Raw genomic sequence first — 27,134 nt, 5'->3', positions numbered from 1 at the left:
GGATTGAACCTGGGTCTCCCGCATTGCAAGCAGAATCTTTGCCATCTGAGACACCAGGGAAGACCCTAGTGATGTCACAGCAAGATAACAGCTGTTCTCTCCTGTAAATGATACCATCTTTTCTTTCACATAGATTGAACCACAGCCTGGCAATTGACATCATTCATTTGCTGAGTAGTAGAGCAAATTATTCTTTGATTACTATAGAAAATTTCTGAAATAAATTACCATTTTTTAAAAGATTCTTTTAGTAGTTCTTTGTCTATTGGGTTGGTGCCAGTGGTAGAATTCTGTATCTCTGGGCTGTTTGTACATTGGTGTGAATAGTCCAGAAGATTTATGTTTCTCTGGGACTCTTCCAGTTTCTATCTTAACTCCTGCTCACAAATTTGTCAGTGAACTACAGGGTGTCCAGAGATAAGTCAATTGAAAACAGAACTAAGATTTCAGTCCCTGAGTGTTGCTTCAGAAAGAGCTTTTTCTTCATTATTTCAAGAGCATAATTTTAAATATTTCAAAATTCTAAGCAACAGAAACAAATTGTCTTGGTTATGAATCACTAACAGTATGTTCCTATTGTTTATCCATAGTTTTTGTATATGCACTGAGTTTTCTCATATGGTTTTGACCTTGAAGTGAATGCTTTCCACTTAAGTCGTGATGGATGAAATAATTCATTAACCTACTTGGCTTATCTGAGGTTATTGATATTTCTCCCAGGAATCTTTATTCCAGTTTGTGCTTCCTCCAGCCCGGCGTTTCTCATGATGTACTCTGCATATAAGTTAAATAAGCAGGGTGACAATATGCAGCCTTGACGTACTCCTTTTCCTATTTGGAACTAGTCTGTTGTTCCATGTCCAGTTCTAAATGTTGCTTCCTGACCTGCATACAGGTTTCTCAAGAGGCAGGTCAGGTAGTCTGGTATTCCCATCTCTTTCAGAATTTTCCACAGTTTATTGTGATCCACACAGTCAAAGGCTTTGGCATAGTTAATAAAGCAGAAATAGATATTTTTCTGGAATTCCCTTGGTTTTTCGATGATCAGCGGATGTTGGCAATCCTTTTCTAAAACCAGCTTGAACATCTGGAAGTTCATGGTTTACATATTGCTGTAGCCTGGCTTGGAGAATTTTAAGTATTACTTTACTAGCATGTGAGATGAGTGCAATTGTGAGGTAGTTTGAGCATTCTTTGGCATTGCCTTTCTTTGGGATTGGAATGAAAACTGCCCTTTTCCAGTCCTGTAAAACACTGCTGAGTTTTCCAAATTTGCTGGCATATTGAGTACAGCACTTTCACAGCATCATCTTTCAGGATTTCAAACAGCTCAACTGGAATTCCATCACCTCCACTAGCTTTGTTCATAGTGATGCTTCCTAAGGCCCATTTGACTTCACATTCCAGGATGTCTGACTCTAGGTGAGTGATCACACCATCGTGATTATCTGGGTCATGAACTTTTTTGTACAGCTTTGTACATTTGTACTCTTGATGAAAGTGAAAGAGGAGAGTGAAAAAGTTGGCTTGAAGCTCAACATTCAGAAAACTAAGATCATGGCATCCGGTCCCATCACTTCATGGCAAATAAGTGGGAGAAACAGTGGCTGACTTTATTTTTCTGGGCTCCAAAATCACTGCAGATGGTGATTGCAGCCATAAAATTAAAAGACACTTACTCCTTGGAAGGAAAGTTATGACCAACCTAGACAGCACATTAAAAAGCAGAGACATTACTCTGTCAACAAAGGTCCATCTAGTCAAGGCTATGGTTTTTACAGTGGTCATGTATGGATGTGAGATTTGAACTATAAAGAAAGCTGAGCGCTGAAGAATTGATGCTTTTGAACTGTAGTGTTGGAAAAGACTCTTGAGAGTCCCTTGGACTGCAAGGAGATCCAACAAGTCCATCCTAAAGGAGATCAGTCCTGGGTGTTCATTGGTAGGACTGATGTTGAAGCTGAAACTCCAATACTTTGGCCACCTGATGCAAAGAGCTGACTCATTGGAAAAGACCCTGATGCTGGGAAAGATTGAGGGCAGGAGGAGAAGGGGACGACAGAGGATGAGATAGTTGGATGGCATCACTGACTCAGTGGGCATGGGTTTGGGTGGACTCCGGGAGTTGATGGTGGACAGGGAGGCCTGGCATGCTGCGGTTCATGGGGTTGCAAAGAGTCAGACACGACTGCGCAACTGAACTGGCTGACTCACTTGGCTTATCTGAAAATGCCATGAAGCAAAAAGAAAAGTGTTTAATTTTATCCACTTCCTCATTTTTCTTTTCTTTGTGTGTCCTAAAGAAGCTTTCCTCAAAAGAAAAGGGATGAAAACAATGTAGATACAACTAAAATTCAAGATGTAGGAAATGAAAACATTCTTGATGACTAGAAAGTCTCAGGCTAACCAGGGTTAAAAAAAATTAACATTCACAGTATGTATAGTCATCCTTACCTCGAGAAGTCGGTGTATGTATATTCATAGTGGTAGGAGAATTGCTTTTATTAAAGCGAGATATCAAAACGCAGATAGGATCGTAATGTAGGTGTGTTGGTTTTTCCTTTTACTTGGGATTTAAATGAATGAGTAGTGCCTCTCAAATCTGGCACTCTCTTTCTGTATCTTCAATGAGTCAGCACTTTGCTCCGGCTTTAGGCATCACTAGGCTGACATCACTTGGCAGTTTGGAGGTTGTATGAAATGAGCTGTTTCATCTCAGAGGAAGAGAGCCAGAAGGCCGGTTTCCCCATGTTCACTGGCATCTGACTTTATCCATGTGTGTACTTGCCAGTGTTGCACTTTGTTTTCCTTTGGGGAGGGGGCACAGTGTTGATTTATTCACCTCATATTTATTACGCACTTACTTTGTACCAAGCAATGTCAATAAGGATGGAGCTTCTCTGTATCTTTACTGGTCTAGAAGGTAAACTGATAATAGAAAATCAGACTATGTTTCCATAGGTGCTACAATAGAGGGAAAATCCAGACTTAAAAACCTGCTCCCGTTAACTGTATACTTTTGTTCTATACAGTAGTGACCCAGGTAATTATGCTTTAACCTTTTCAGTGCTTGATTCTTACACCAGACTAGTGGCATTTGATGTTCCTCAGAGAAAGTTTTGATGACACTTCACTAGAGAAGATCTGCTTGACGTCCGGTTTTTAATCATGTACAGAGGAATCCTACAGCATGTGTATTATTGCTGTACCTTACCACCAAGAGAATTCATTAATTCAAAAGTCTAAGTGTTAATCAGTTCTTCCCTCCAATCCCTTAGATTTTTTTTTTTTTCCAAGGACATTGATTCCATGCCTCAGAGGTGCCAGGGTATGATTTTTTTTTTTTCTCCTTTTCCTATTGCTCTTGAGGAAATAAGCAACCAATAAAAACAGACTTTTTACTCAGTCCTTATGTTTATTAATAGACATCTTAAAATTTGGCAATTTTCTTTATACTGTTCTTTCTCTCTCTCTCTTTACACTCTGGGTCTAAACTTCCTCCATACACAGGGTGTTATTTCCTGACCATCGCATAAGTTTTAAACATCATCATTAAATAAGGAAGATACCATGTGCATAGCAGGCAGGAAATGATGCCACACCCTTGCAGTTTTGCTTTTCCATTTCCCCTGGAGACAAGGACTTGTTTGTGTTGGTGAGAGTGATGCAGTGTGTGTGGTGGCTCCTGCGTGTCTATTTTTGTTCCCCATGGTTATTGCCCCCAAGTACACATGTATTGGGCTTGGAGACTAGCAAGCTTTACGAATAAGACATTTGCTGAGAATTAAAGCATTTAAATCTTTACCCTTTTAGAACCATCTACCATGCCTTTTTCAGTCCCTTTTGTTTCTCAGTAAGATTTTTGGTACTTAAAATATTCTCAGTAGTGAGCCTTGAAACAAATTCTGGCATTCTGAGTTAATCCTGTCACTGATGAGGGTAAATCTTATGTCTCTTGAGGATAGATGCTTTTGTCTCCTAGCGTGTTTCTGAGAGAATATAATTAATGCAGTTTGTACATTAACTGATAACTTAGTGACATGAAAGTTAATTCCCTTCCCTTGTATCGCCATCATTTTTTCCCAGGAGAAATGGGTCTACCTCAGAAAGGATGGTGACAGTCTGTCTTTTTAATCTTTTTTTAAAAAATCTTAATTTATTTATTTATTTATTTATTTTTGGCCATGTTACACAGGCATGTGAGATCCTAGTTCCCCAACCAGGGATTGAACCCCTGCCCCCTGCAGTAGAAGCACAGAGTCCTAACCACTGGACTGCCAGGGAAGTTCCCATCTTTTTAACCTTATCCCTTGTTCTTTGCAAATGCAGTCCTTTGCCTCCTATCTCTGGATCCCGCAGGGTTCTGACCTTATCCTCCCCCTCCAAACCTATCCAGGTCCAGCAGTTTTGAGGCTCCAATGAAGTTGCTCCTACTCCATGAATCCTTCTCTGCTCACTGCAAGCCTTAGCTTGTTGCACTTACCACACCATTCACTCGATGTATATACAACATTGTGTGCACCCTTGTTTGACTTTTCATGTGCCTGTTTATGTTTCTCCAACAAGAATGTAAGTGCTTTTAGAACAGGGAATGTTGGTTATGCCTCCTTGATTTTCCTATGATGGTTAGCATAAAGTAGATCTTCAGTAAGTTTTAGTTAATAAAGGATAGCCTGTCCTTAGTATCTCTGAATAAGCCCCGGGGAATAGATCTTTGGGATCTGTTTCTTACTAGATCATTCTTAGATCAGCAGAGATAACTTGTTCTATCAGACTGGGGACAAATCTGGTTGGTCTTCAGAGTCCAACCCTCTGGAACCAGTTGTATCTGGAGAGTGGAGGGAAAGTAAGGGATAAAGTTAATCATCTTCCTGTTGGCCCACCTGTCACTTCATGACTCCAGTCTACCTGTCCATGTCCAACTTGCCATAACCAAGTTAAAGCATCATCTTTTAAAAGAACAGGCCACTATCTAAAGAATATACCTGAGTGACACATTAGCATACTGGAATGATGACTGCTGATTTATCATATGCAGCAAGTTTTCTCACTTCTTTCAGTGATAATGCAGTCGTAGCTATGATTTAAAGTCTAAACCAGAAAAAATGATTTAGGAGTTATAATTCATAGAAAAAGAGTACTGGACTTAATTGTCAAAATTGTAGGAAAATAAGACCTCTCATATGCTGTTAAGGGGAGATGTATATAAAGAAATCCAGACTTTTCTTGGTGGGAGAAGCATTTGACATTGTAAGTTTACCTTGTTTGGCACTACCCAAGCAATATTGTTTATTCATAATGGTAGCTTGCTCATCAGTCATTTCCAACTCTTTGCAACCCTTTGGACTGTAACCCACACCACTCCTCTGTCTATGGGATTTCCCAGGCAAGAATACTGGCATGGGTTGCCATTTCCTTCTCCGGGGAATCTTCCTGACCCAGGAATTGAACCCATCTCCTCTGTTTCCTGCATTGCAGGTGGATTCTTTACCCACTGAGCCATTAGGGAAGCTCATAATAGTCATAAGACTATTTTTTTTATTTCAACACACTGCCTCTCTCTTCTGAAAAGATAGTAAAGCAAGAGTTATTCTTGAAAACACTCTGTTCAATGTGCATAGCCATGATAAAGCCATGATAAAGAGAGATACTAAAAACACATACATGGACTTAAAAGCAAGATAAATGGTTCTATGGAGCACAAATAGAATACTGAGTGGGGCTGAGGCAATAGCCGGGCTCCCATCCAAATGTAGGCAGTAGCAGCCAGGAGTTCAGCTCCTGCCAGTAAAGGAACTAAAAATGCACCAAGCAAGATAAGAGACTGGAGTCCGGTCACTGTAGCCAAAGGCCCTCATTTCCAAAAGGAAGCTAAAAAGAATGGCGAAGAACTGACCGCTAGAGCTGGTGCTTCAGAGGAAACCATGCATCTGGGGTGCCTCCCAACCAGGAACTGAGTCAGCCCGCCTGGAATTGTGAGATCCTGACATCACAGCGGAGCAGCGAAACATCATGACAGGTCCTAATGGTGGACTGGGAGGCTGGGTGCAGGAAACCACAGAAGAGCTCACGAGAGAAAAACAGTCTCCTCAGAATGAGCCTACCGCCCAGAACGCATGAAGACAGCTATGCTAAGAAAGTCTCTCAGCAAAATTGACAGTCGGAATATTGATTCACTCCACTCTAGAGGAAACTAAGCTTTGCAACAATAATGAAGTTAAAATATATTTTCTAAAGTGTAAAAAAATTAAATAAAAAGCAGAAAAAATAGATTTAGAGTGGTCAAGGAGATAAAGACAAAACATTAAAAAGTCAGTAGATATGTCATAAGATCAGAAATTAAAAAACCACTGAAATTTAAAATATCAACAGGCAGAAGAATAACACTGTACTCAGTTGCAAGAAGAAGTAATGAATTAGAATTCTGAGTTACCCAGAGCCCAGCACAGAGAGAGATGAGAATTAAAAAGTGCACACACACCCATGGAACTGAGAGACTCTAACATATATCTAATAGGAATTGCAGGGAAAAATGGAAGAAATGGTGAAGCAATTTTTGAAGCAATTATTTAAAGAGATTTACCTGAAGTTTTCCAAAATTGAAGAAAGTCAAGTCCTTGGCTACAAATATTGAGCAGTGTTCATCTACATACATTTAAAATTAAGGTGAAAATGTAAAAGATCTTTTATTAAAAATAAAATCTTCAAAGCTACCCTAGAGAAAGAGAGATTGCTCCTCAGAGAACAAATGTAAGCTGACAGCAGACTTCTCATCAGCAAAAGAGGCCAGAATAAAATGGAATAATATGTTTAAGTGCTGAAAGGAAATTACTGTCAGCAGAATTTTATAATTTACAAAGTATTATTCAAGAGTGAAAACAATATAGACATGTTCAGATGTATGAGGCATATGAATTTTCTATCTACAGGCCCTTATTAAAAGAACTATTAAGGGATACACTTCAACCCATAGCAAAGGAACTCAGGGGAAGATAAAGGATCTGAGACAGTGGGTGAGCACATGATTTAATAAATATGTAGATAATCACAATGAACTATAGATTATTTTTTTCAAAGGAGAGCTAAAACAGACTCTAGGAACAACACAACAGGATAGTTCGGTGGGTAGTTAAAACATGCTTGGAAGAGGAGGTAAGGATTCTGAAAAGCTTTAAGTGTATCAGTTCAGTTCAGTTCAGTTGCTCAGTAATATCTGACTCTGCAACCCCATGAATCGCAGCACGCCGGGCCTCCCTGTCCATCACCAACTCCTGGAGTTCACTCAGACTCACGTCCATCGAGTCAGTGATGCCATCCAGCCATCTCATCCTCTGTTGTCCCCTTCTCCTCCTGCCCCCAATCCCTCCCAACATCAGAGTCTTTTCCAGTGAGTCAACAACTCTTCCCATGAGGTGGCCAAAGTACTGGAGTTTGTTTTTTTTTTAAGTGTATACATTCTAAGAAATTATATGTAACCTTAACTACAGAAATTTAGTGTACACATTCCCAACCAGCTGAGGCAGGATGGAAATAGGAGATGTGTACAATGTTATCAGAGCAACAGAAAGCAGGAAGGAGGAAGAAGTGGTATATATAAAAATAAAAACATGGACATGAATCCAAATATCACTAAATATCCAAATATGAGTGAGGTGAGCCACAACATTGCAATGGATTAAATTCATTTGTAAGAAGAAAGAGGTGATTAGTTTGGATTTTTTTTAAAGTCCATAAAACAGACACCTAAGGAAATAACAAAACACAAAGTTTCTAAATAGAGATTAAAGAAGGATATTAAAAAACACGAAAAAGCTGATGAAGCTCTGATAATATTAGATAGTATTTAGACCTTCCATTTTCAAAATGCACTCTTTATCAAAACAAGGTGTATTTTTAAATTTTAGAACACACATAAATTCTTGTAACACCACACAGGATACAAAAGAATCTCAAAACCCCGAGGAATCCCCGGGTCCTGAACCTTTGCAGTGAACCTCTGGCAACCACTGATCTGTTCTCTGACCTGGTTTACAGAATGTCATGTAAAATCAGGCACTATGTAGTTTTGAGACTGGAACTGTTTTTAAATTAAAACTTGCCTGAATGCAATCATCATTGGAATATTTTTAATAAATTATAGCACATCTATATCATATAGTAATATAGGCCTTAGAATGAAGTAAATCTCTATATGTGGGTGTGTTAGGGTCTGTAAGACATACTGCTGCTGCTGCTGCTGCTGCTGCTGCTGCTAAGTCACTGCAGTCGTGTCCGACTCTATGCGACCCCGCAGACGGCAGCCCACCAGGCTCCCCCGTCCCTGGGATTCTCCAGGCAAGAACACTGGAGTGGGTTGCCATTTCCTTCTCCAATGCATGTAAGTGAAAAGTGAAAGGGAAGTCGCTCAGTCGTGTCTGACTCTTAGCGACCCAGTGGACTGCAGCCTACCAGGCTCCTCTGTCCATGGGATTTTCCAGGCAAGAGTACTGGAGTGGGGTGCCATTGCCTTCTCCGGTAAGACATACTATGAAAGTGAAAATTTTAAGGGGCAAGAACAATGCATGTAGTAAGATCCCACTTGTTTATATGTCGTGTATGCAAAGTCGCTTCACTCATGTCCGACTCTGCGACCCCATGAACTGTAGCTTGCCGGACTCCTCTGTCCATAGGAGGCAAGAATACGAGAGGGGGTTGCCATTTCCTTCTCCAGTAGATCTTCTTGACCGAGGGTTCGAAGCCATGTCTCTTAACATCTCCTGCATTGGGAGGAGGATTCTTTACCACTAGCACCACCTGAGAGGTCATGTCTATGTCAATACACAGATATAGAATACCCACCAAACTTATCAGGCTTCCTAAGGAATGGCAGGGGAGTGGGAAAGGTGAAGGGAGTATGCTCCCTCTATGCTAAATATGCATCTTTTAAAAGAAGATTTATAATAGCAAAAAATAAAATATTTAGGCATAACTTAATAAATGCCCAAAATCTATTTGAGGAAAGATATGAAACACTCCTGGGAGATACAAAATTAGATTAAGCCAAGTGGAAACACACACATGGAGAGGAAGAATCAACACCATAAAGATGTCAGTGCTTCTTAGTTTATAAATGTAATATAATCCCAATAAAAATACCACCAAGGTGATTTTTTTTTTTTTTTTTGGGATCTAGACTATAAAGTTGATTATAAAGTTCATTGTGAAAGACAAGCATGAATTTGAGCACTTACAACACTCATTACTGATTTAGTCACCTATCTCCTGTTCAGGACCTTGAAGGGTGCATTGCTCTTGGTATCTCTGGCGTGATGTCTGACGTACAGCAGGTCCTTCACTAGGAGTGACTTTTCCTGAGGCACACTCAAAACTAGTTAGCACTTGTGTTCTACACGTCCCACACCTCCCCCATCAATGTCTTTTATGTCTCCTGCATGTAAAAGATAAGCTGGCCCTTATGTATGTTTCCCTGTCTTTGTTATATCAAGCGGTTTCTCTGAAGCTGAGTGGCTTTGTTTGATTGAGTTTGAATCTCAGCCCTTTGGTGTCTCATTCATGCACATGTTGAACTGCTTCAGTAGCTTACCAGTGGTCCCTGCTGCTTCTCACTGCGCTGCTTTTCTGGAAACTGCCTCAGTTAAGCAGATCTTACTTTTTTACATTGTAATGATGGAGTTTATGATTCTAGCAAAGGGACTGAGAATCAAATAACCATCATCAAAAATACAATCAAAGATGTAGGTGGACATTAATAATTTAAAATTGTGAAAGTTACTATTAAAAGGTCCTAATTTACATTGACCATGCAAGATATTTCAATATGTGATCTGCTGCTGCTGCTGCTAAATCGCTTCAGTCGTGTCTGACTCTGTGCGACCCCATAGACGGCAGCCCACCAGGCTCCCCTGTCCCTGGGATTCTCTAGGCAAGAACGCTGGAGTGGGTTGCCATTTCCTTCTCCAATGCATGAAAGTGAAAAGTGAAAGTGAAGTTGCTCAGTCGTGTCCCAACTCTTAGCGACCCTATGGACTGCAGCCCACCAGGCTCCTCCATCCATGGGATTTTCCAGGCAAGAGTACTGAATTGGGTTGCCATCAAGTGTGTACATATTCCACATAAAAATGTATCTCTTTGCTGGTATAAATTTGGCAATTATGATTTTAAATATTCGATTTCTTTTTCTAGCTCAGAGCAGCATTCCAGGATATAGTTTAGATAGGTTGCTTCAGTTTTTTAAGGAAGTTTGAATTTTACTTTGTTTCTCTTAAAAACACACCGTGTAGAAAACAAAATCAGGAAATGCAGTTTATTTCATTGACCCTACAATTTTTTTCCGAAAACAGCTGTTGTGTTATCTGAAAATAATTTGCAAATGGGAATTCATGTATTTGGCTCTTAGTGAGCCCATTTCTCCAACTACTGCAACCTTTGTGTTTCTTTTCGAGAAATATTATCCACGTATTAGAACAGTCATGGAATGATTTTACATGTATATTTTTTATTCCTCTAGGAACTTTAGTTGTAAAGTCTTGAAGAGCATTTTATATACTTTGTTACCTGGATGTCAGCTGCTCCATAGGATATAGAGGATATTGTATCAAATTCCAGTCCATGAGCTCTCTGTATTCTAACAGACTCCTGGAAGAATTAGGTTCTCATAGTCCCAGTTCCTTCTTCCATGGAAACAATTTAGATTATAGATTTTTAGCATCCCAGGCAAAATCTCCTTGTCTGTTCAGTTTTGATCTAAGCATTAAATTATTTAGTCTTTTGCCTGTGATTTCTACAGTTCATTCATAATACAGAGGTGTGTGTGTGTTTAGCAGATTTTACCAAAGGTTTAGGGAAGAGTGAAAGGTATTTCCATCTCCAAATGGAAATAATGAGTATGCAGTGCAGCCTCCTACCACATTGCTTGTCCTGTTTCCTTCGATTCTACCCCTCCTCTACTGATTCACCTCCCCCTCCCTCCAACCCCGTTCATCCCACTATAGCATGGGCGGTTTAGCCATCTTTGTTGCTGGTTTCACCTCACTTTTGCCCTCAGTGACTCATGCCCTTCTATGTACAGCTTTTCCTTATTCTGAAACTAACTTAGGTATTTGCTTTAATTTAGATGATTTCATTCAAGAATTATTCTCAGAATTTCCCTGGTGGTCCAGTGGTTAAGACTCAGGGCTTCCCACTGCAGAGCAAATGGGTTTGGGTCCTGGCTGGGGAACTAAGATGCTGTGCTGCACAGCCAAAAAATAATAATTATTATTCTCAAATCTGTTCTTAGAGTAGTAACTTTCTTACCTTGATATATCGTGGATCAGATTCTCCTGTTCATCTTGCTTTTTAAATTTTTTCTCTACCCCTTGACCCCATTTCTTTCCCCTCTTTCTCACCCTTCCCCTACATAAACACACTGTGTAGGTGTAGCTCTAGTCTCGATGCTTTTTTCCTCCAAAGGCAGTCTGAGAGTTGTCCCTAGAAGAAAAGCATTGCATTTCTCATCTGTGTGACACATGTATGGTACAAGCTGGTGGTGATGGTCTGAGCCTTGATGTTCTGCAGAACAGGATATGGTGGTGGGGCTTTCTTCCTGCTCTTACCCTAAGCACTCTTCCTTAGTCCTGCACTGCAGCCTGGAACCCTACCATTATTCTTTGGGAAAAAAAAATTGCAGCTATTCTTTAAGGCTTATTTTGTACTCTAATCTTTAAATTTCTGGATTAGGTAAAGAGAAGTGAGATATAGGTTTAATTGGGCAAGCTACTCAAAAGAGCAGAAAAGTTGAAACAAAATCTTTTAAGTTCTTACAAGCTGCTGTTTACAAATATCCCACAAAACACCCCTTACTCTTTTCTTTTTTAAAGGAAGCCTTTCTGTCTTCTCTTTCTTTTACTGTACCTTTGAAAACATTGATGCTTTTCCCAGTTCTTCTCAGTGTTGGAGTGTTTACAGTAATCATAGAAAGTAACTTCCTTCCTCTCTTCTATGGCTACTGCACTGTTTAAATCCCCACCGTCTTTTCTCTTGGGCTCGGCAGCCTGCCCTCTTCCTTCTCATAGTGCCAGATAGACAACCTGCCATCACATCTTTGGGAATTCAACTCCAAGCTGTATCCCTGCTGGAGTCTTCTTGTAATGTGTCCTCTTAGCAGTATGAGCAGCTATTTTGCTTAGCTATTTGGACTAAATTCCAGCATCTTTTTCTACTCTCTGCTCATTTCTGACTAGTTAACAGCTTCTGGAAAGGATATCACTGTCTTTACCTTCCTGGGATTTAAATAAGCACATTTTAAAATGACATCTTGAAAGATTGAAAGAAATATGACATCGGAAAGCTGAGAGGAACTTCCAGAGTTCATCTATATATTACCTTCCTACGTTGGGCCATTCTCTTAAAGCCATCGTAGCAGAAGTTTGGAGAAACGAGCAGACTGCCTGAAGTGGTGCTGTTTCATTGCTGTATGAAGGTTGGCAAGCTGTTGAAGTTCGCTGAAGCTTAGTTGGGTTCTTCTGTAGAATGTGGAGAAAATGACCTACTTCTGTAGCATGGCAGATGCTAGCCAATCAAGTGCGTTTGTCCTGAATATAAAGAGGTATCCCAGGAGGGCACACAACTGAGCCAGGGAGACACAAGCAGGATTTCAGGCCACACTTGCCCCTCAGCTGGACACCCTGGTGCCTGGCATAACCTGAAACCCTCTGCAGCAGCCAGGCTCTGGAGGTTAATCATCTGCCCCCATGAGGAGTGAGTCTGGAGAAGGGCAGGGCAGGAGGCAGTACTGGGACCATCTGGGTGCTTGGCAGGGACTTAGAACCTCCAAAAGGTACCTACCTGCCTTTTTACCTTCTGGCTGATCTTGCTTTACACCAATGCGTCTATGTTTTCATCACATCATTAACAATGTCATATTAACATACTTGGAGAAAGAAATGGCAACCAACTCCAGTATACTTACCGGAAAAATTCTATACACAGAGGAGACTGGTGGCCTGTAGTCCATGGGGTCACAAAAAATCAGACATGACTGAGCACAGCACAGCATTAACATCCTAGCTCAAAGGTCTCACTCTTGGAGAAGGTGCTGGGGAAGCATCTCTGTCCATACTGGTCTCTAGCCCCCACCTTTTGCCTGCCTCACAGGTGTGTTCAATCACTCAGTTGTGTCCAACTCTTTGCAACTTCATCAACTGTAGCCCGCCAGGCTCCTCTGTACATGGGATTTCCCAGGCAAGAATACTGGAGTGGGTTGCCATTTCCTTCTCCAGATAATTGAAGCTTCACAGATAATTGGAGCATTAAATGAGACTACAGTTGGGAAAACAGCTAGAACATGACCCCAGCCACTGAATTTCTTTTTCTGTTTGATATTTCTTCAGGGTAGACTCTAACATCTGTCTAGGTTTTCTCCTACTATTTTCTGTTCCAGGGGTTTCCATGGTACAGTGCTTGACCCCAAGAAATATAAAGGATGCCCTATTGAAATATGAGATTAAAATGAAAACTTTATGTTTATTTTAAACCTAAAGGAAAAATAAGCTTTCTAATATTTGGCTGATGGATTGGCAATACTTTATGGTTATAATTATAAATAGGCATATGTGAGTGAGTGAAAGCCACTCAGTTGTGTCCAATTCTTTGTAACCCCATGGACTATACAGTCCATGGAATTCTCCAGGCCAGAATACTGGAGTGGGTAGCCTTTCCCTTCTCCAGGGGATGTTCCCAACCCAGGGATCGAACACAGGTCTCCCTCACTGCAGGCAGATTCTTTACCAGCCAAGCCACCAGAGAAGCCCATAGACATATATATGCACACAAATATGGACGTGTTTAACACTTTTTTCCTCTGATACAGGTAAGTGATTAAAATGTTTGTTTGAAGACATTCTCAAACATTCTCACACCACTGTAGTCATGGAACCCTCTGAATGCAGTCACATTTGTTTTTCTTCCCTGCCTTCTTCTGATTTCCATAGTAAATGGTAGCCCCTGGTGTATCTTCTAGTCTACAGGGCGTTTATATATCTTTATAAACAAAACTTCCTCTCTTCCCCCTAACCTCATTCTTTCATTGTTATCCACATAGGATATGGGAAGAGATAAGCTTTTCCCCTAAAACATGTATAACTTTAAAAGGTAATTTGTTACTTAGGATGAAGTAAAATTGAGATCTTTTTTATTTAATCCTAGAAACTCAGTAAAATAAAATAAGAATGTGGGTTCTGGGTCCAGGTGGCCTGAGCTAGATGACATTAAGCAAGTTGCCTAACCTTTCTGTGCTTTCGTCTCCTCATCTGTGAAACTGGGGTAAAAAGAGTAATCTGCCTCATCAGGTTAAGGTGACAATTTTTTTTTTTCCCAAGCTGAATTTATTTATTTATTTATTTTAAAATTTTATTTTATTTTTAAACTTTACAATATTGTGTTAGTTTAAGGTGACAACTGAAATAAGTAATATCTTTGACATTTTTGGAATAGAATTGCATATTAAACACAACAGAAAGTTTGTTGCTGCCATCACTGTAATCACTGTCCTTAACTTTATCCCTAGGAAAGATCCACACCCAGAACTATGCAACTCTGAGTTGGAAGGGCTAGCATCCGTGTCAGTTCTAGACTCATCCACTTTCTCAGCAAATATATACTGGTGGTCTCCTATATCAGATACTCAACTAAGGGCTGGACGCTCCACTGCATTGTCAAACCTTGTACAACACTTCTCTCTAGGGGCGTGTATCTCCCACGTCACCAACTTGTGGTCATATTCCTGGTGCCATAACAGTCCACTTTGTAATAGACTCAGTGTACACTTCGTGTACTTCTTCCTGAAGATGATTCCTCCAGGTTGATTCAAAGTGTAGTTTGCCTCATCCTATTTCATCTTTGGGAAGAAAGTGTTCTCTCTTACTGAAATTGCAATCTTATGAGACTGCAGGACTTAGTAGGGCTTAATATGATTTTCAACAAACTGAAGCATTAGTAGAGGAATAGAAGTTAATGTGATATTTTGTGTGAAAAGCAGCAAGTTTAGACATAACTATTTTACTATCAAACATTTCTATAGTCTTTCATCTCTCTGAATAAATAGCTTTTAAAAAAGCATAGTAAATTCCCATTTTATTAAAACTAGACATATTCATCTATGCATGACTAGGATATGGGTAGAAAGAAAAGAGGAAATGATAAAGACAGGAATTTCTCCCATATTTCCTCCTTTTAATCCTTTTATTTCTCGTACAGAAACTAATATAATGTTGGGAGCCATCCAATTCAAGACTGAATCTGATAAGAGGATGTACTTCCGAGACCAATGACTGATTCCCCAAAGGCTTCAGTGAAAGAAGAAATGCAAACTTTTTTAAAATACGTGAAATGTTCTTCAAATATTTGTCATGCACTGTTCTGTGTGCTGACAAAACTGCTCCATTTTGTGTCATGAGTTAGATGTGGCAAACAAAGATAAGCATTTCATTTTTCTAACCTGTGGGCTAAGAATAAAAATCTCGTGCTGGAATTGAACATTGTATTCTCCAGGCAAAGGAAATGGACGTTTATTGGATGTTACTGCTGCTTTCCTTCTCACTAATGACATTATGAAAGCTCTTTGAGTAATATAATTTGGAAATATTATTTCTGTGTTTCAGGTCATGCAAGACAAGATAATCTGCCTTCCGAAAAGAGTACAGCCTTCTCAGAACCAGTCTTCTGTTTCAAATGTCTCTCAAGCAGTGGCCAGTACCACCCCACTGCCTCCACCCAAACCATCTCCTTCTAACCCGGTCACTGTGGAAATGAAAGGGCTGAAGACAGATTTGGACCTTCAGCAGTACAGCTTTATTAACCAGATGTGCTATGAGCGAGCCCTCCACTGGTACGCCAAGTATTTCCCATACCTAGTCCTCATTCATACCCTGGTCTTCATGCTCTGCAGCAACTTTTGGTTCAAGTTCCCTGGCTCCAGCTCCAAAATAGAACATTTCATCTCAATCCTGGGGAAGTGTTTTGACTCTCCCTGGACCACACGAGCCTTATCTGAAGTGTCTGGGGAGGACTCAGAAGAGAAGGACAACAGGAAGAACAACATGAGCAGGTCCAACACCACCCAGTCTGGTCCAGAAGGCAGTCTGGTCAATTCTCAGTCTTTAAAGTCAATTCCTGAGAAGTTTGTGGTTGACAAATCCACTGCAGGGGCTCTGGATAAGAAGGAGGGTGAGCAGGCAAAAGCTTTATTTGAGAAGGTGAAGAAGTTCCGGCTGCACGTAGAAGAAGGTGATATACTATATGCCATGTATGTTCGTCAGACTGTACTTAAGGTTATAAAATTCCTAATCATCATTGCATATAATAGTGCCCTGGTTTCCAAAGTCCAATTTACAGTGGACTGTAATGTTGACATTCAGGACATGACTGGATATAAAAACTTTTCTTGCAATCATACCATGGCACACTTGTTTTCAAAACTCTCCTTTTGCTACCTGTGCTTTGTAAGTATCTACGGATTGACGTGCCTTTATACGTTGTACTGGCTGTTCTACCGTTCTCTGAAGGAGTACTCTTTTGAGTATGTCAGGCAGGAGACTGGAATTGATGATATTCCAGACGTGAAAAATGACTTTGCTTTTATGCTTCATATGATAGATCAGTATGACCCTCTGTATTCCAAGAGATTCGCAGTGTTCCTATCTGAAGTGAGTGAAAACAAATTAAAGCAGCTGAACTTAAATAATGAGTGGACTCCAGATAAACTGAGGCAGAAGCTGCAGACAAATGCCCATAACCGCTTAGAACTGCCTCTCATCATGCTCTCTGGCCTTCCAGACACTGTTTTTGAAATCACAGAGTTGCAGTCCCTAAAACTTGAAATCATTAAGAACGTCATGATACCAGCCACAATCGCGCAGCTAGACAATCTCCAGGAGCTTTCTCTACACCAGTGCTCAGTCAAAATCCATAGCGCAGCATTGTCTTTCCTGAAGGAGAATCTCAAGGTCTTGAGCGTCAAGTTTGATGACATGAGGGAGCTGCCCCCCTGGATGTATGGCCTCCGGAACCTGGAGGAACTCTACCTGGTTGGCTCTCTAAGTCACGATATTTCCAGAAATGTCACCCTTGAGTCTCTGCGGGATCTCAAAAGCCTTAAAATTCTCTCGATCAAAAGCAATGTTTCCAAAATCCCACAGGCAGTGGTTGATGTTTCCAGCCATCTCCAGAAGATGTGCATACACAACGATGGCACCAAGCTGGTGATGCTCAACAACCTGAAGAAGATGACCAACCTGACAGAGCTGGAGCTGGTCCACTGTGACCTGGAGCGCATCCCTCACGCCGTATTCAGCCTGCTCAGCCTCCAGGAATTGGACCTCAAGGAAAATAATCTGAAATCCATAGAAGAGATCGTTAGCTTCCAGCACTTGAGAAAGCTGACAGTGTTGAAACTCTGGCATAACAGCATCACCTACATCCCAGAGCATATCAAGAAACTCACCAGCCTGGAGCGTCTGTCCTTCAGTCACAATAAAATCGAGGTGCTGCCTTCCCACCTCTTCCTATGCAACAAAATCCGTTACCTGGACTTGTCCTACAATGACATTCGATTTATCCCACCTGAGATCGGAGTTCTACAAAGTTTACAGTATTTTTCCATCACTTGTAACAAAGTGGAGAGCCTTCCAGATGAACTCTACTTCTGTAAGAAACTCAAAACTCTGAAGATTGGGAAAAACAGCCTATCAGTACTTTCCCCCAAAATTGGAAATTTGTTATTTCTTTCCTATTTAGATGTTAAAGGCAATCACTTTGAAATCCTCCCTCCTGAACTGGGTGACTGTCGGGCTTTGAAGCGAGCTGGTTTAGTTGTAGAAGACGCTCTGTTTGAAACCCTGCCTTCTGATGTCCGGGAGCAAATGAAAACTGAATAACTTATTTTTGTTTAACGTTTGACTGAAACATGCTTCTACCAAATACAGTATAAATAATTAGGTAGTCTTAATGCCTTTCCTACTTTATTATTATTTTTCTTCTTTTTCGCACAAAACAAAATGTACACAAAGAATGAGTAAGGAGTATGTATTTTTTAATAAAAATTTAATTGTATTTTTTCAATATTAGTATTTTAAAGATTTATTTGTCCTGGAACCTAATGTATCTATTATTGTTTTCTACTGACAGAGACAGATGGTTCCACCTGTTTTTGTTTGGTTTTTTTGTTTGTTTGCTTGCTTGCTTGCTTGTTTGTTTTGGTTTTTTGGTAAATTCTTGTGGAAGGAAGGGAATTTTAGGTTGCATGCTTTTGGTATTTTTTAAATCGATGAAGATACTTTGCCAAGGTCATTTTTTAGCTTGTTTACATCTGTACAGGGTCTTTATTTTTGTTTTCATTGTATACATTGTATGTGTATCAAGGAATCTCTGCTAGTTATTTTAATACCAGCTGCCTTCTGCATTGGTCAAGTATTTCGTTGTATAGAAAACTCTTCTCTGGAGTATAAGCTCACATAAGTGCATTGTCATGGACTATTATTTTCAAAATTTCCCCTTGCCTCCAGCAGAACCCTAAATTGTATTCTTTCACATACCTGACAGTTATTTATCATTAGGCAAGGATTTTTTAAGTGAGTAAGGACGATAATCTTCCATGGTCAGCTTGCTTGGACTGGTCGTTTATAATTTAACTGATGTACATTACTACCAACATTTTTAAAATGTTGAAAATATTTCCTTCAGTGAAAAAGGAAATGCAGAAACTCCTCCCCTTTAATATCAATGTTGTTATGTAGTTGTGGTGAACAACCTTAGAAAAGCTAATTTATTTTAATTAAAATAGCTAATTAAATTTAAAAATCAGAATCAGAAGCCTGCTTTTTAGTAATTTAATCATCTTTGATATCTTGATATGTGAATACATCCGATGGGAAAAAAAAAAAACAGTGCTACTAAAGCACCCTGCTAAAGAGCTGGTGCGCTCCAGCTAGGCGCGCTGGTTCCTCTGGGCAGTGTGGCAGTGGTGACCTCTATTCAAATTCTGCCTGTTACACAAACTAATCAATGTATACACACACATATATATGTATTAATCAATCTCCCTCAAGTCAGCCCTTGCTATGAATGCTAGTGATGCAAGCACAGAAACTCTATCTGTTCTCTTTGGCTTAAAAAAGTTTATCTCATCTAAAATAATTCTATTCCTTTATTTTTTTAAGTGTGAAAAAATAGCTGAGTGGATATCACTTAGAAATAATTTTTGCCTGGTGGCCAGCAGAGTTTTTATTTTATCTCTATACTAAAAAATCCAGCATAGTGGAAAGTGAAAGTAGCTCAGTCGTGTCTGAGTCTTTTGACCCCATGGACTATACAGTCCATGGGATTCTCCAGGCCAGAATACTGGAGTGGGTAGCCATTCCCTTTCCCAGGGGATCTTCCCAACCCACGATCAAACCCATGTCTCCCACATTGCAGGCGGATTCTTTACCAGCTGAGCCCCCAGGGAATCCCAAAATGTATGGGTCTTGGGCAAAAGTTTTCACTGATTATTAAACTGTGTAGAACAGGAAAATGGAAACACTATTTGTGCCCTCAATCCAGGACCAGTGCTATCTATCATGGGAATTTTGTTTCATGTTCCAACTTCACACTCACTGTTTTCAGAACCCTAGTCTGATCTAAGACGGTTTTGTGACTTAACAAAAAAAAAAGTAGGAAGATGGTTTGGGTTTCAAAATGCTGGTTTTAAAATTTACTCCTTGATCCTGGTAAATTTGCTTAATGACACTTTGAGTCATACACGGGACACAGCTCTACAAACTACTCAGCAGATACATGTACCTCCATTGTATTTTAAACGTTATGATACATCATGGGGTAAAGGATTTGGGGAAGAGATGCTTTTCATTTATTGAATAATTTAATCATGTAGACCAGAGTGCTTTGCTGTTTCTGCTCCATGTTTAAGTGTTAGAATGGTGATTTTGTATAGTTGGTTTATTTTGACCTGGAATTGAAACAATATGTTTAAAATAGCAACACGGTTTTACTTCTTTGATAAAATATTCAATTCTAGTATGTTTTTAGGATCTTGATTATGAACCATGAGTTGTATTTAGAGACATAGCACTACCTGTTTTAAACAAACAAACCTGGAAGATTGTCCGTCACTGAGCATGACAAGAATACCCCTGTTGAAAGGTGAGCTTTGATAACTACTGTTAAGACACTGGGTGCATTATTCTTCTGGATAAAATTTATACTTGTTTTCTATATCACCCTTAAAAAGGGATCTATTCAGGTTAAACATCATATTTATGCTGAAATCTTTATCTGGTGTTAACTTATAATCTCCCATGGGTTCATAACTGAAGTAAGTAACTAGTAATTAGTCTTTGTGATAACTTGCTCAAAATGTCAAAATAATTTTATTTACTTCCTTAATGATTTCACAGGTTGACCCTAACCTAAGTTCTAAATAACATCCAGTAAATCAGTATAGTTCTGAGTTTATGGTTTAACTAGGAAGGAAAATTCCTAGATGTTTGTTAGATTTTATAAAAATTCAAAATGTTCGAACTTCATCTTGAGTCTCAATTTTCCAACTTGACCCTTTTAAATATTGTATATTTTTGTTCACATTCTTAAGTAAAAAGCATTTAATTACTCTTTAGCCGTTAAATGGGAAACTCAGGTAAATGAACTGCTGACTTTTCTAAAGTTCTTTAATGAATCAACTCAGTGTTAAAAGGAGTATTTACCTAATCCTTTTCATATTTTTACAAGTGCTCTTGCTAAAAAGGAACAACTAGCTCTATTTCTCCAACTTCTATAAGATTCATGAGAAACTGCCTATGTAAATATAAAAGCATCATACATACTCAAGTCCTATGGCTACTGGACACCCTTGGTGAGTATGCTTTTTGGTCAGTTTTAATGGTTAAGTATAGATCAGTTGTTGGTGGATGGTCCGGTTGAAACACAACATCTAAGTATATCCTAGTGGAACTCACCTAAAAAGACCACACCTCAGAAAACTAGTTATTTGTTGGGTTTTCACTCACTCTGTTTTGTTTTTAGTACAATGGTTTTTAACATATGTGTTCTTGATTCAGTGAAACCTGCTATTTACACTGGTGAATTTTCTGATTGTTCACCCACCTTTCCCCTGCCTTAGGTTTCCCATGTAGTTAGTGCAATGAGTTCTAACAATTTCCACAGCATCCCATGTGCAGGCACTACTTTTTCAGAAAGACTTGGAAAATAAGCCTGCTGTGAGTATTCTGTTCATTTATAGGTGCCTCCTTCTCTGCCTCTGAAGCCATCTTTACAGAGAGGGGCTTAGCAACCTGAAGTATTCCATGAGTTACTGGGGATGAACAAAGTTCATGTTTTTGCAACATGCTCTCTTATGATTTCTGTTATAAGAAAGGGAAGAAAAAAATATTTACATCTGTTGTTACCATTCCCTCCAAGAGTTTTGCTGTGGTTTATGTTCCTAATTCCAAGAAAAGTTCATTTTTTAAGTAGTGTTTTACTCTCTAATGTAGTGTAGTGATAGTCACTCAGCCGTGTCTGATTCTTTGCTACCCCATGGATTGTAGCCCACCAGGCTCCTCTGTCCATGGGATTTCATAGCAAATACCTGATCAGTAGTAGTGATATATTTATTATACTTAAACAGTGATCCACCTTTATGCAAACTGCAGTATTTAGTAGAAAAGAGATAAGCTTCTAGACAACTTAAATTTGTGTTTAGAAACTAAATTGATTCAGTTTGTGTTCTCCTATGAATCTTGAATGTGATAATGCTATTCAAGCAGTTCACATTTTTGGTAGGATCTCAATAACTCAGGGTAGGTAGGGTTCCATAGCAAAATAGCACAGTTATTAGTGAGGGGAATGCCTCAAGGGTCTGTAAGATTTTCTCTTTTTTTTTTTTTTTCCTGTCTATTCAGACACATTGTAAGAAAACTTGGACAGTCTCAGACCTGCCATTGATTTTTCAGATTGAGGCCTCAGTGACATGCTTCTAATACAATTTCATACCAGTCTTTCAAACTAGCTATCCACTCTTACTCCATCTTCTCAGAGACTTTCACTGGTAAAGGTAACATGCTTAAATTCATTTTGCGGAGACAGGGAGGAGAGAAGCTCTCCTCTCACGCCAAGGAATTTTTTCTTTTTATTCAGTTCAGTTCAGTTCAGTCACTCAGTCGTGTCTGACTCTTTGTGACCCCGTGAATCGCAGTACGCCAGGCTTCCCTGTCCATCACCAACTCCCGGAGTTCACTCAGACTCACGTGCATTGAGTCCGTGATGCCATCCAGCCATCTCATCCTCTGTCAACCCTTTTCCTCCTGCCCCCAACCCCTCCCAGCATCAGAGTCTTTTCCAGTGAGTCAACTCTTCTCATGAGATGGCCAAAGTACTGGAGTTTCAGCTTTAGCATCATTCCTTCCAAAGAACACCCAGAGCTGATCTCCTTTAAAATGGACTGGTTGGATCTCCTTGCAGTCCAAGGGACTCTCAAGAGTCTTCTGCAACACCACAGTTCAAAAGCATCAATTCTTCGGGGCTCAGACCTCAAAAAGGGGTATATAACTTCAAACAGTTTTTTGGTCCTGTTAAATAACAGTTCCTATACATGGTTTTGGATATGGTATAAATTTGCTTTCTGCTGAACATTGTTCACTCTCTCATATGATTCTGCCTATTTAATGAATATTTTTTTGTGGGGTTGAAACTCAATGCCTTATGTGGTCACTTAGATTTCCTTTTGCTGCTCGTTTCCTCTTACTGTATATGTTCAGATTTTGTCAGTGCTGGCAAAACCTCCAAGACTGTCAAGAAAATGCTTGAAAGTTGATCTGTCATAGTGTAAATTCATGATACAATGTCTTAATGTTATTTGGCTATGTAGTACATAGGAAGAGAAAATAAATTAAATAAAATCGTTTTTGTAATTTAAAATTGAGATCAGACCCTTTCTTATTTATTTGTAGAAATCATGTTTCTCTTTTGCATTTCTCTTGTGTTTTTGCATATTCTGTTACCAAGGCTCCCCGTACTCTGCAGGAAATAGGCTGCATGCATTTTTTTCACTTTGTATTTGGCTAGTTTCTGCAATTGTGACTAATGATTTCCTTCCTTAATTCTCTGTACTGCATCTACCTAAGGTGCCCCTGGAGTTTCATTTGGGTCATTAGTGCCTTGCTGTGTAATCTGGAGTGCAGTTTCTATGTATTTGCCAGATCAGACTGTACAATGGCTGTCCAGCCCAGGTCTCAGTAAATACTTTTATGGTAATAATTGGGTCTACTTAAAGAAATCAGAATGTTTCTGTACAACTAGAAAGACTTCCCTAGTTAAACACATACACTCCAAGCATAGGGAAGTACTTAATAAAATAACTTTATGAACCACTTATGCATAAGAAAATTGTGGATGGTAACTTTGAAGCTAAATTATCATTTTACAAATTTTTCTGTAGTTATTTATGACTCAGTTATTTCACTGATAATCAACTGATAGTCCTTTGGGAAAGAACTGTCGAGATAAGGAGAGATTGTGAGTGTGATGAGAGAGGCCTTGCGAATATGTGTACAGAAACTTAGAAGGAATTATGGGAGAGTGCTGAAGAAACTTTGGAGACGAGCTGAGATGGGCAGCAGATCAGAAACATCTCGTGATTCCAGTGCAAGTTGCACAAATAAAAAGTGTCCACTGCCACCTCCCACCACCCCATCTTCCAGTCCTTTCGTGTACACAGAACATCGAGATAAACACTAAAATTAACTCAGTTGTTTCAGTTAGCAAGGTACAGGATAAGCACTTTGATTTAGATGGAGAGATATATGAAAGTCACTAAAATAAGCAGCGTACTTAAACAGCCATAACACCAGGCCTGTGTGTTTCTGAATGTATATTTGAATGTCATTCTAAATATCCAAGCAGGAAAAAGTGAAAAGCTCTTCATAAGCTGCATTATTTTTATGTATAAATCTTTGAATACAGGTTATAATTTAGGTTTCATATTTAAGCATCTGTGAACAAATCAAGGTATGAGTGAACATTTATGTGATCAGGCATACCACAGTGATGAAGTTTTCAGAGTCTGGATATTTTGCATAAAAAGCACAGCACTAGGGCACTTCCCTGGTGGTCCTGTGGATGAGAATCTGCCTTGCAATGCAGGGGACATGGGTTCAATCCCTGGTTGGGGAACTAAAATCCCACATGCCGCAGAGTAACTAAGCCCATGCACTGCAACTACTGAGCCCAGATGCCGAGTCTGTACACCACAGAGAAAGATTCCACATGATGCAGTGAAGAATCTGTATGCTACCATTGAGACCTGACTCAGCCAAATAAATAATAATAATAAAATAAATAAATATTTTTAAAAACAAAGCATCAGGCAAAGATTTTATCACCAAACATCTTAACCAAACTCGCCATTCTGATTATTGTGATTCAGGGGTTCCTCTGTTGTAAAGTTTGGAAACAGTTAGAAGATGGTCTTTCTCTTTATTTTTTTTTAGTCCTTTAATTAATTTTTTGAACTGTTGATTCACAATGTTGCTATTGTTATTACACAGCGAAGTGATTCAGATATAAAGATATTGCTGCTGCTATTTAGTTGCTAAGTCTTGTCTGACTCTTTTCCAACCCCATGAACTGTAGCCTGTCAGGCTCCTCTGTCCATGGGATTTCCTAGGCAAGAATACTGGAGTAGGTTGCCATTTTCTTTCTCCAGGGGATCTTCCCAACTCAGGGACTGAACCTACCTGTCTTGCTTGGCAGGTGGATTCTTTACCACTGAGCCACCTGGGAAGCCCCAGATATATGGATATAAAAAAATATATATTCCTTTTCAGATTTTTTCCATTATAGGTTATTAAAAGATATTGACTATAGTCCCCTGTGCTATGCGTTAGGTCCCTGTGGAATTAATTTTATTTCAACTCAGGTTACATCTAGACATCACCATTAAAAAGTATTTAGTTCCATTCTTATTAGTATAATATGATAATTACCTGATCAGGTAATACAGATCTTGGGAAAAGTGACACAAAAAGGCCACATATAAGTTTTGCATTTTATATCTCTTCCATAATTCTTCTAAGAAAAATATCAACTCCTCAGCAGTGATTTTGGTATAGGGATAAACAACATTTTTATCTGAATTACAAAGTTCTTGGGATTCCATTGTAATTTCACATAGACTATCTGGAATAATTTTGTTAAAATCATACTCTAAGTAACATTTGAACAGCTTTCAACTTGTCAGGCTGATTCAGTCCAAGAATAAATAAAATCAATACAAGAACATGAAGCTACATCATTGTAAACTTGAGAAATAAATGTCCACAAATTTATGAAGTAGTAGGTGTGTTCCATTTATTCTATTGAGTTATATGTATAAATTACAGTTCTTAATGATTTAAATTGCTCCATGAAAAATACTTTATGATGTAGCCAGTCTCAACAAAAACCTGAGGGCATGTACATTAATGACCACTAAAGTGGTGTTAAAGAAAAATTAATCTTGATACTTGTTAGAATGGTAAGAAAGACTTTATTTAGAACTTATTATTTATTCAGGGTTGTTTCTTAATTCTCCCAGGTTCTAGCCTCTGGTAATGTGACTTATAGACTTTCTTGGAAGTCACATTCTGAACCTTAACAGTATCAGCATATTCAGAGGTTTAGTTGTTTTATGCATCCAGAAACAAAGATAGGATGCTAACTCTCCTTACTTTGGTGAGGAATTGTTTTCCCCACTTTGGTTGTTTTTTCAAATTGAAGTACATTTCATTAACAATGTTGTCGCTTCAGGTGTACAGAAAATTGATTGGGTTTTATATATATATATATATATGTATATATATATATGTATGTATATGTGTGTATATATACTCCTTTCCAGATTATTTTCCATTATAGGTTATTACAAGAAGTGAGGAAGTATTTAAAATGAGTTCATGCTTGTAAAATTGGAAACTAGAGATTCAGCTTCAATCAAAACTATTCACTCTAAGCATTTAGCTATATAAATATTTTGTAAGTCCAGATAACCTCTCAGAGAAACTGGTGTCTAATGGGAAATATGAAAAATGTCAGAGGGATTAAATACCTGGTTTATTTACATAAGGCGTTTGTTTGTTATGAGGGCACGGGGGATAGAGGTGTGATTGACTTAACCGGGAGCCTCCTGATGAAGGATGCTCAGTGCACTTTCTAAACTTCAGGCTGATTCATTGCCCTTCAGTTCTATCAACAATGTTAAAACCATCAAATCTCAATTATGGAAAACTAGCTAGATCATTATTTTCAGAAAACTTCTCCTAAGTCAGAAACTATTGAAAGCTTTAACTATAAATCTGATCAAGAACTCATATCAAAAATGCCTGAAAGTTTACTGCAAAACCTTGTAGAAAATGCTTGTAAGACAGAATTTGCATTCTAGGTTGTTTTAAAATATTTAGACTCATAGACATTTTTTTCTTATGTGTACAAGGAGGAAACAAACATTATACAAAAATGTGTCTAGGACTCTAAATGCTTTAAATAGACATGACAATAAAGGAGTTATCGATAACCTCAGATATGCAGCTGACACCACCCTTGTGGCAGAAAGTGAAGAGGAACTAAAGAGCTTCTTCATGGTGAAAGAGGAGAGTGAAAAAGCTGGCTTAAAACTCCACATTCAAAAAACAAAGATGGTGACATGCGGTCCCATCACTTCATGGCAAACAGATGGGGAACAATGGAAACAGTGACAGACTTTGTTTTCTTGGGCTCCAAAATCACTGCAGATGGTGACTACAGCCACAAAATTAAAAGACGTTTGTTCCTTGGAAGAAAAGCAACGACAAACCTTGACAGTGTATTAAAAAGCAGAGACATTACTTTGCTGACAAAGGTCTGTCTAGTCAAAGCTATGGCTTTTCCATTAGTCATCTATGCATGTGAGAGTTGGACCATAGAAAAGGCTGAGCACTGAAGAACTGATGCTTTTGAACTGTGGTGTTGGAGAAGACTCTTGAGATTCCCTTGGACTGCAAGGAGATCCAACCAGCCAATCCTAAAGGAAATCAATCCTGAATATTCATTAGAAGGACTGATGCTGAAGGTGAAGCTCCAATACTTTGGCC

The 27,134-nt window shown here is 39.0% G+C and overlaps 1 protein-coding gene across 2 annotated transcripts in view; it reads left to right on the top strand.

The window, feature by feature from the left end:
* LRRC8C (leucine rich repeat containing 8 VRAC subunit C) overlaps window positions 1-18,096 on the top strand; it is a 99,597-nt gene extending 81,501 nt beyond the window's left edge. For both annotated transcript variants that reach the window (XM_070367729.1, XM_070367728.1), the window contains one exon: window positions 15,639-18,096. In XM_070367729.1, the coding sequence (XP_070223830.1) occupies window positions 15,639-17,912 (2,274 nt within the window). In that variant the 3' untranslated portion in view covers window positions 17,913-18,096. The remainder of the gene's footprint in view (window positions 1-15,638) is intronic.
* The last annotated feature ends 9,038 nt before the right edge of the window (window positions 18,097-27,134 follow it).

This window comes from Bos mutus, chromosome 3 (genome assembly GCF_027580195.1).
Source record: "Bos mutus isolate GX-2022 chromosome 3, NWIPB_WYAK_1.1, whole genome shotgun sequence".
NCBI lineage: Eukaryota > Metazoa > Chordata > Mammalia > Artiodactyla > Bovidae > Bos > Bos mutus.
Note: the sequence above shows the minus strand (reverse complement) of the source record. Positions and strands in the feature narration are given on the sequence as shown.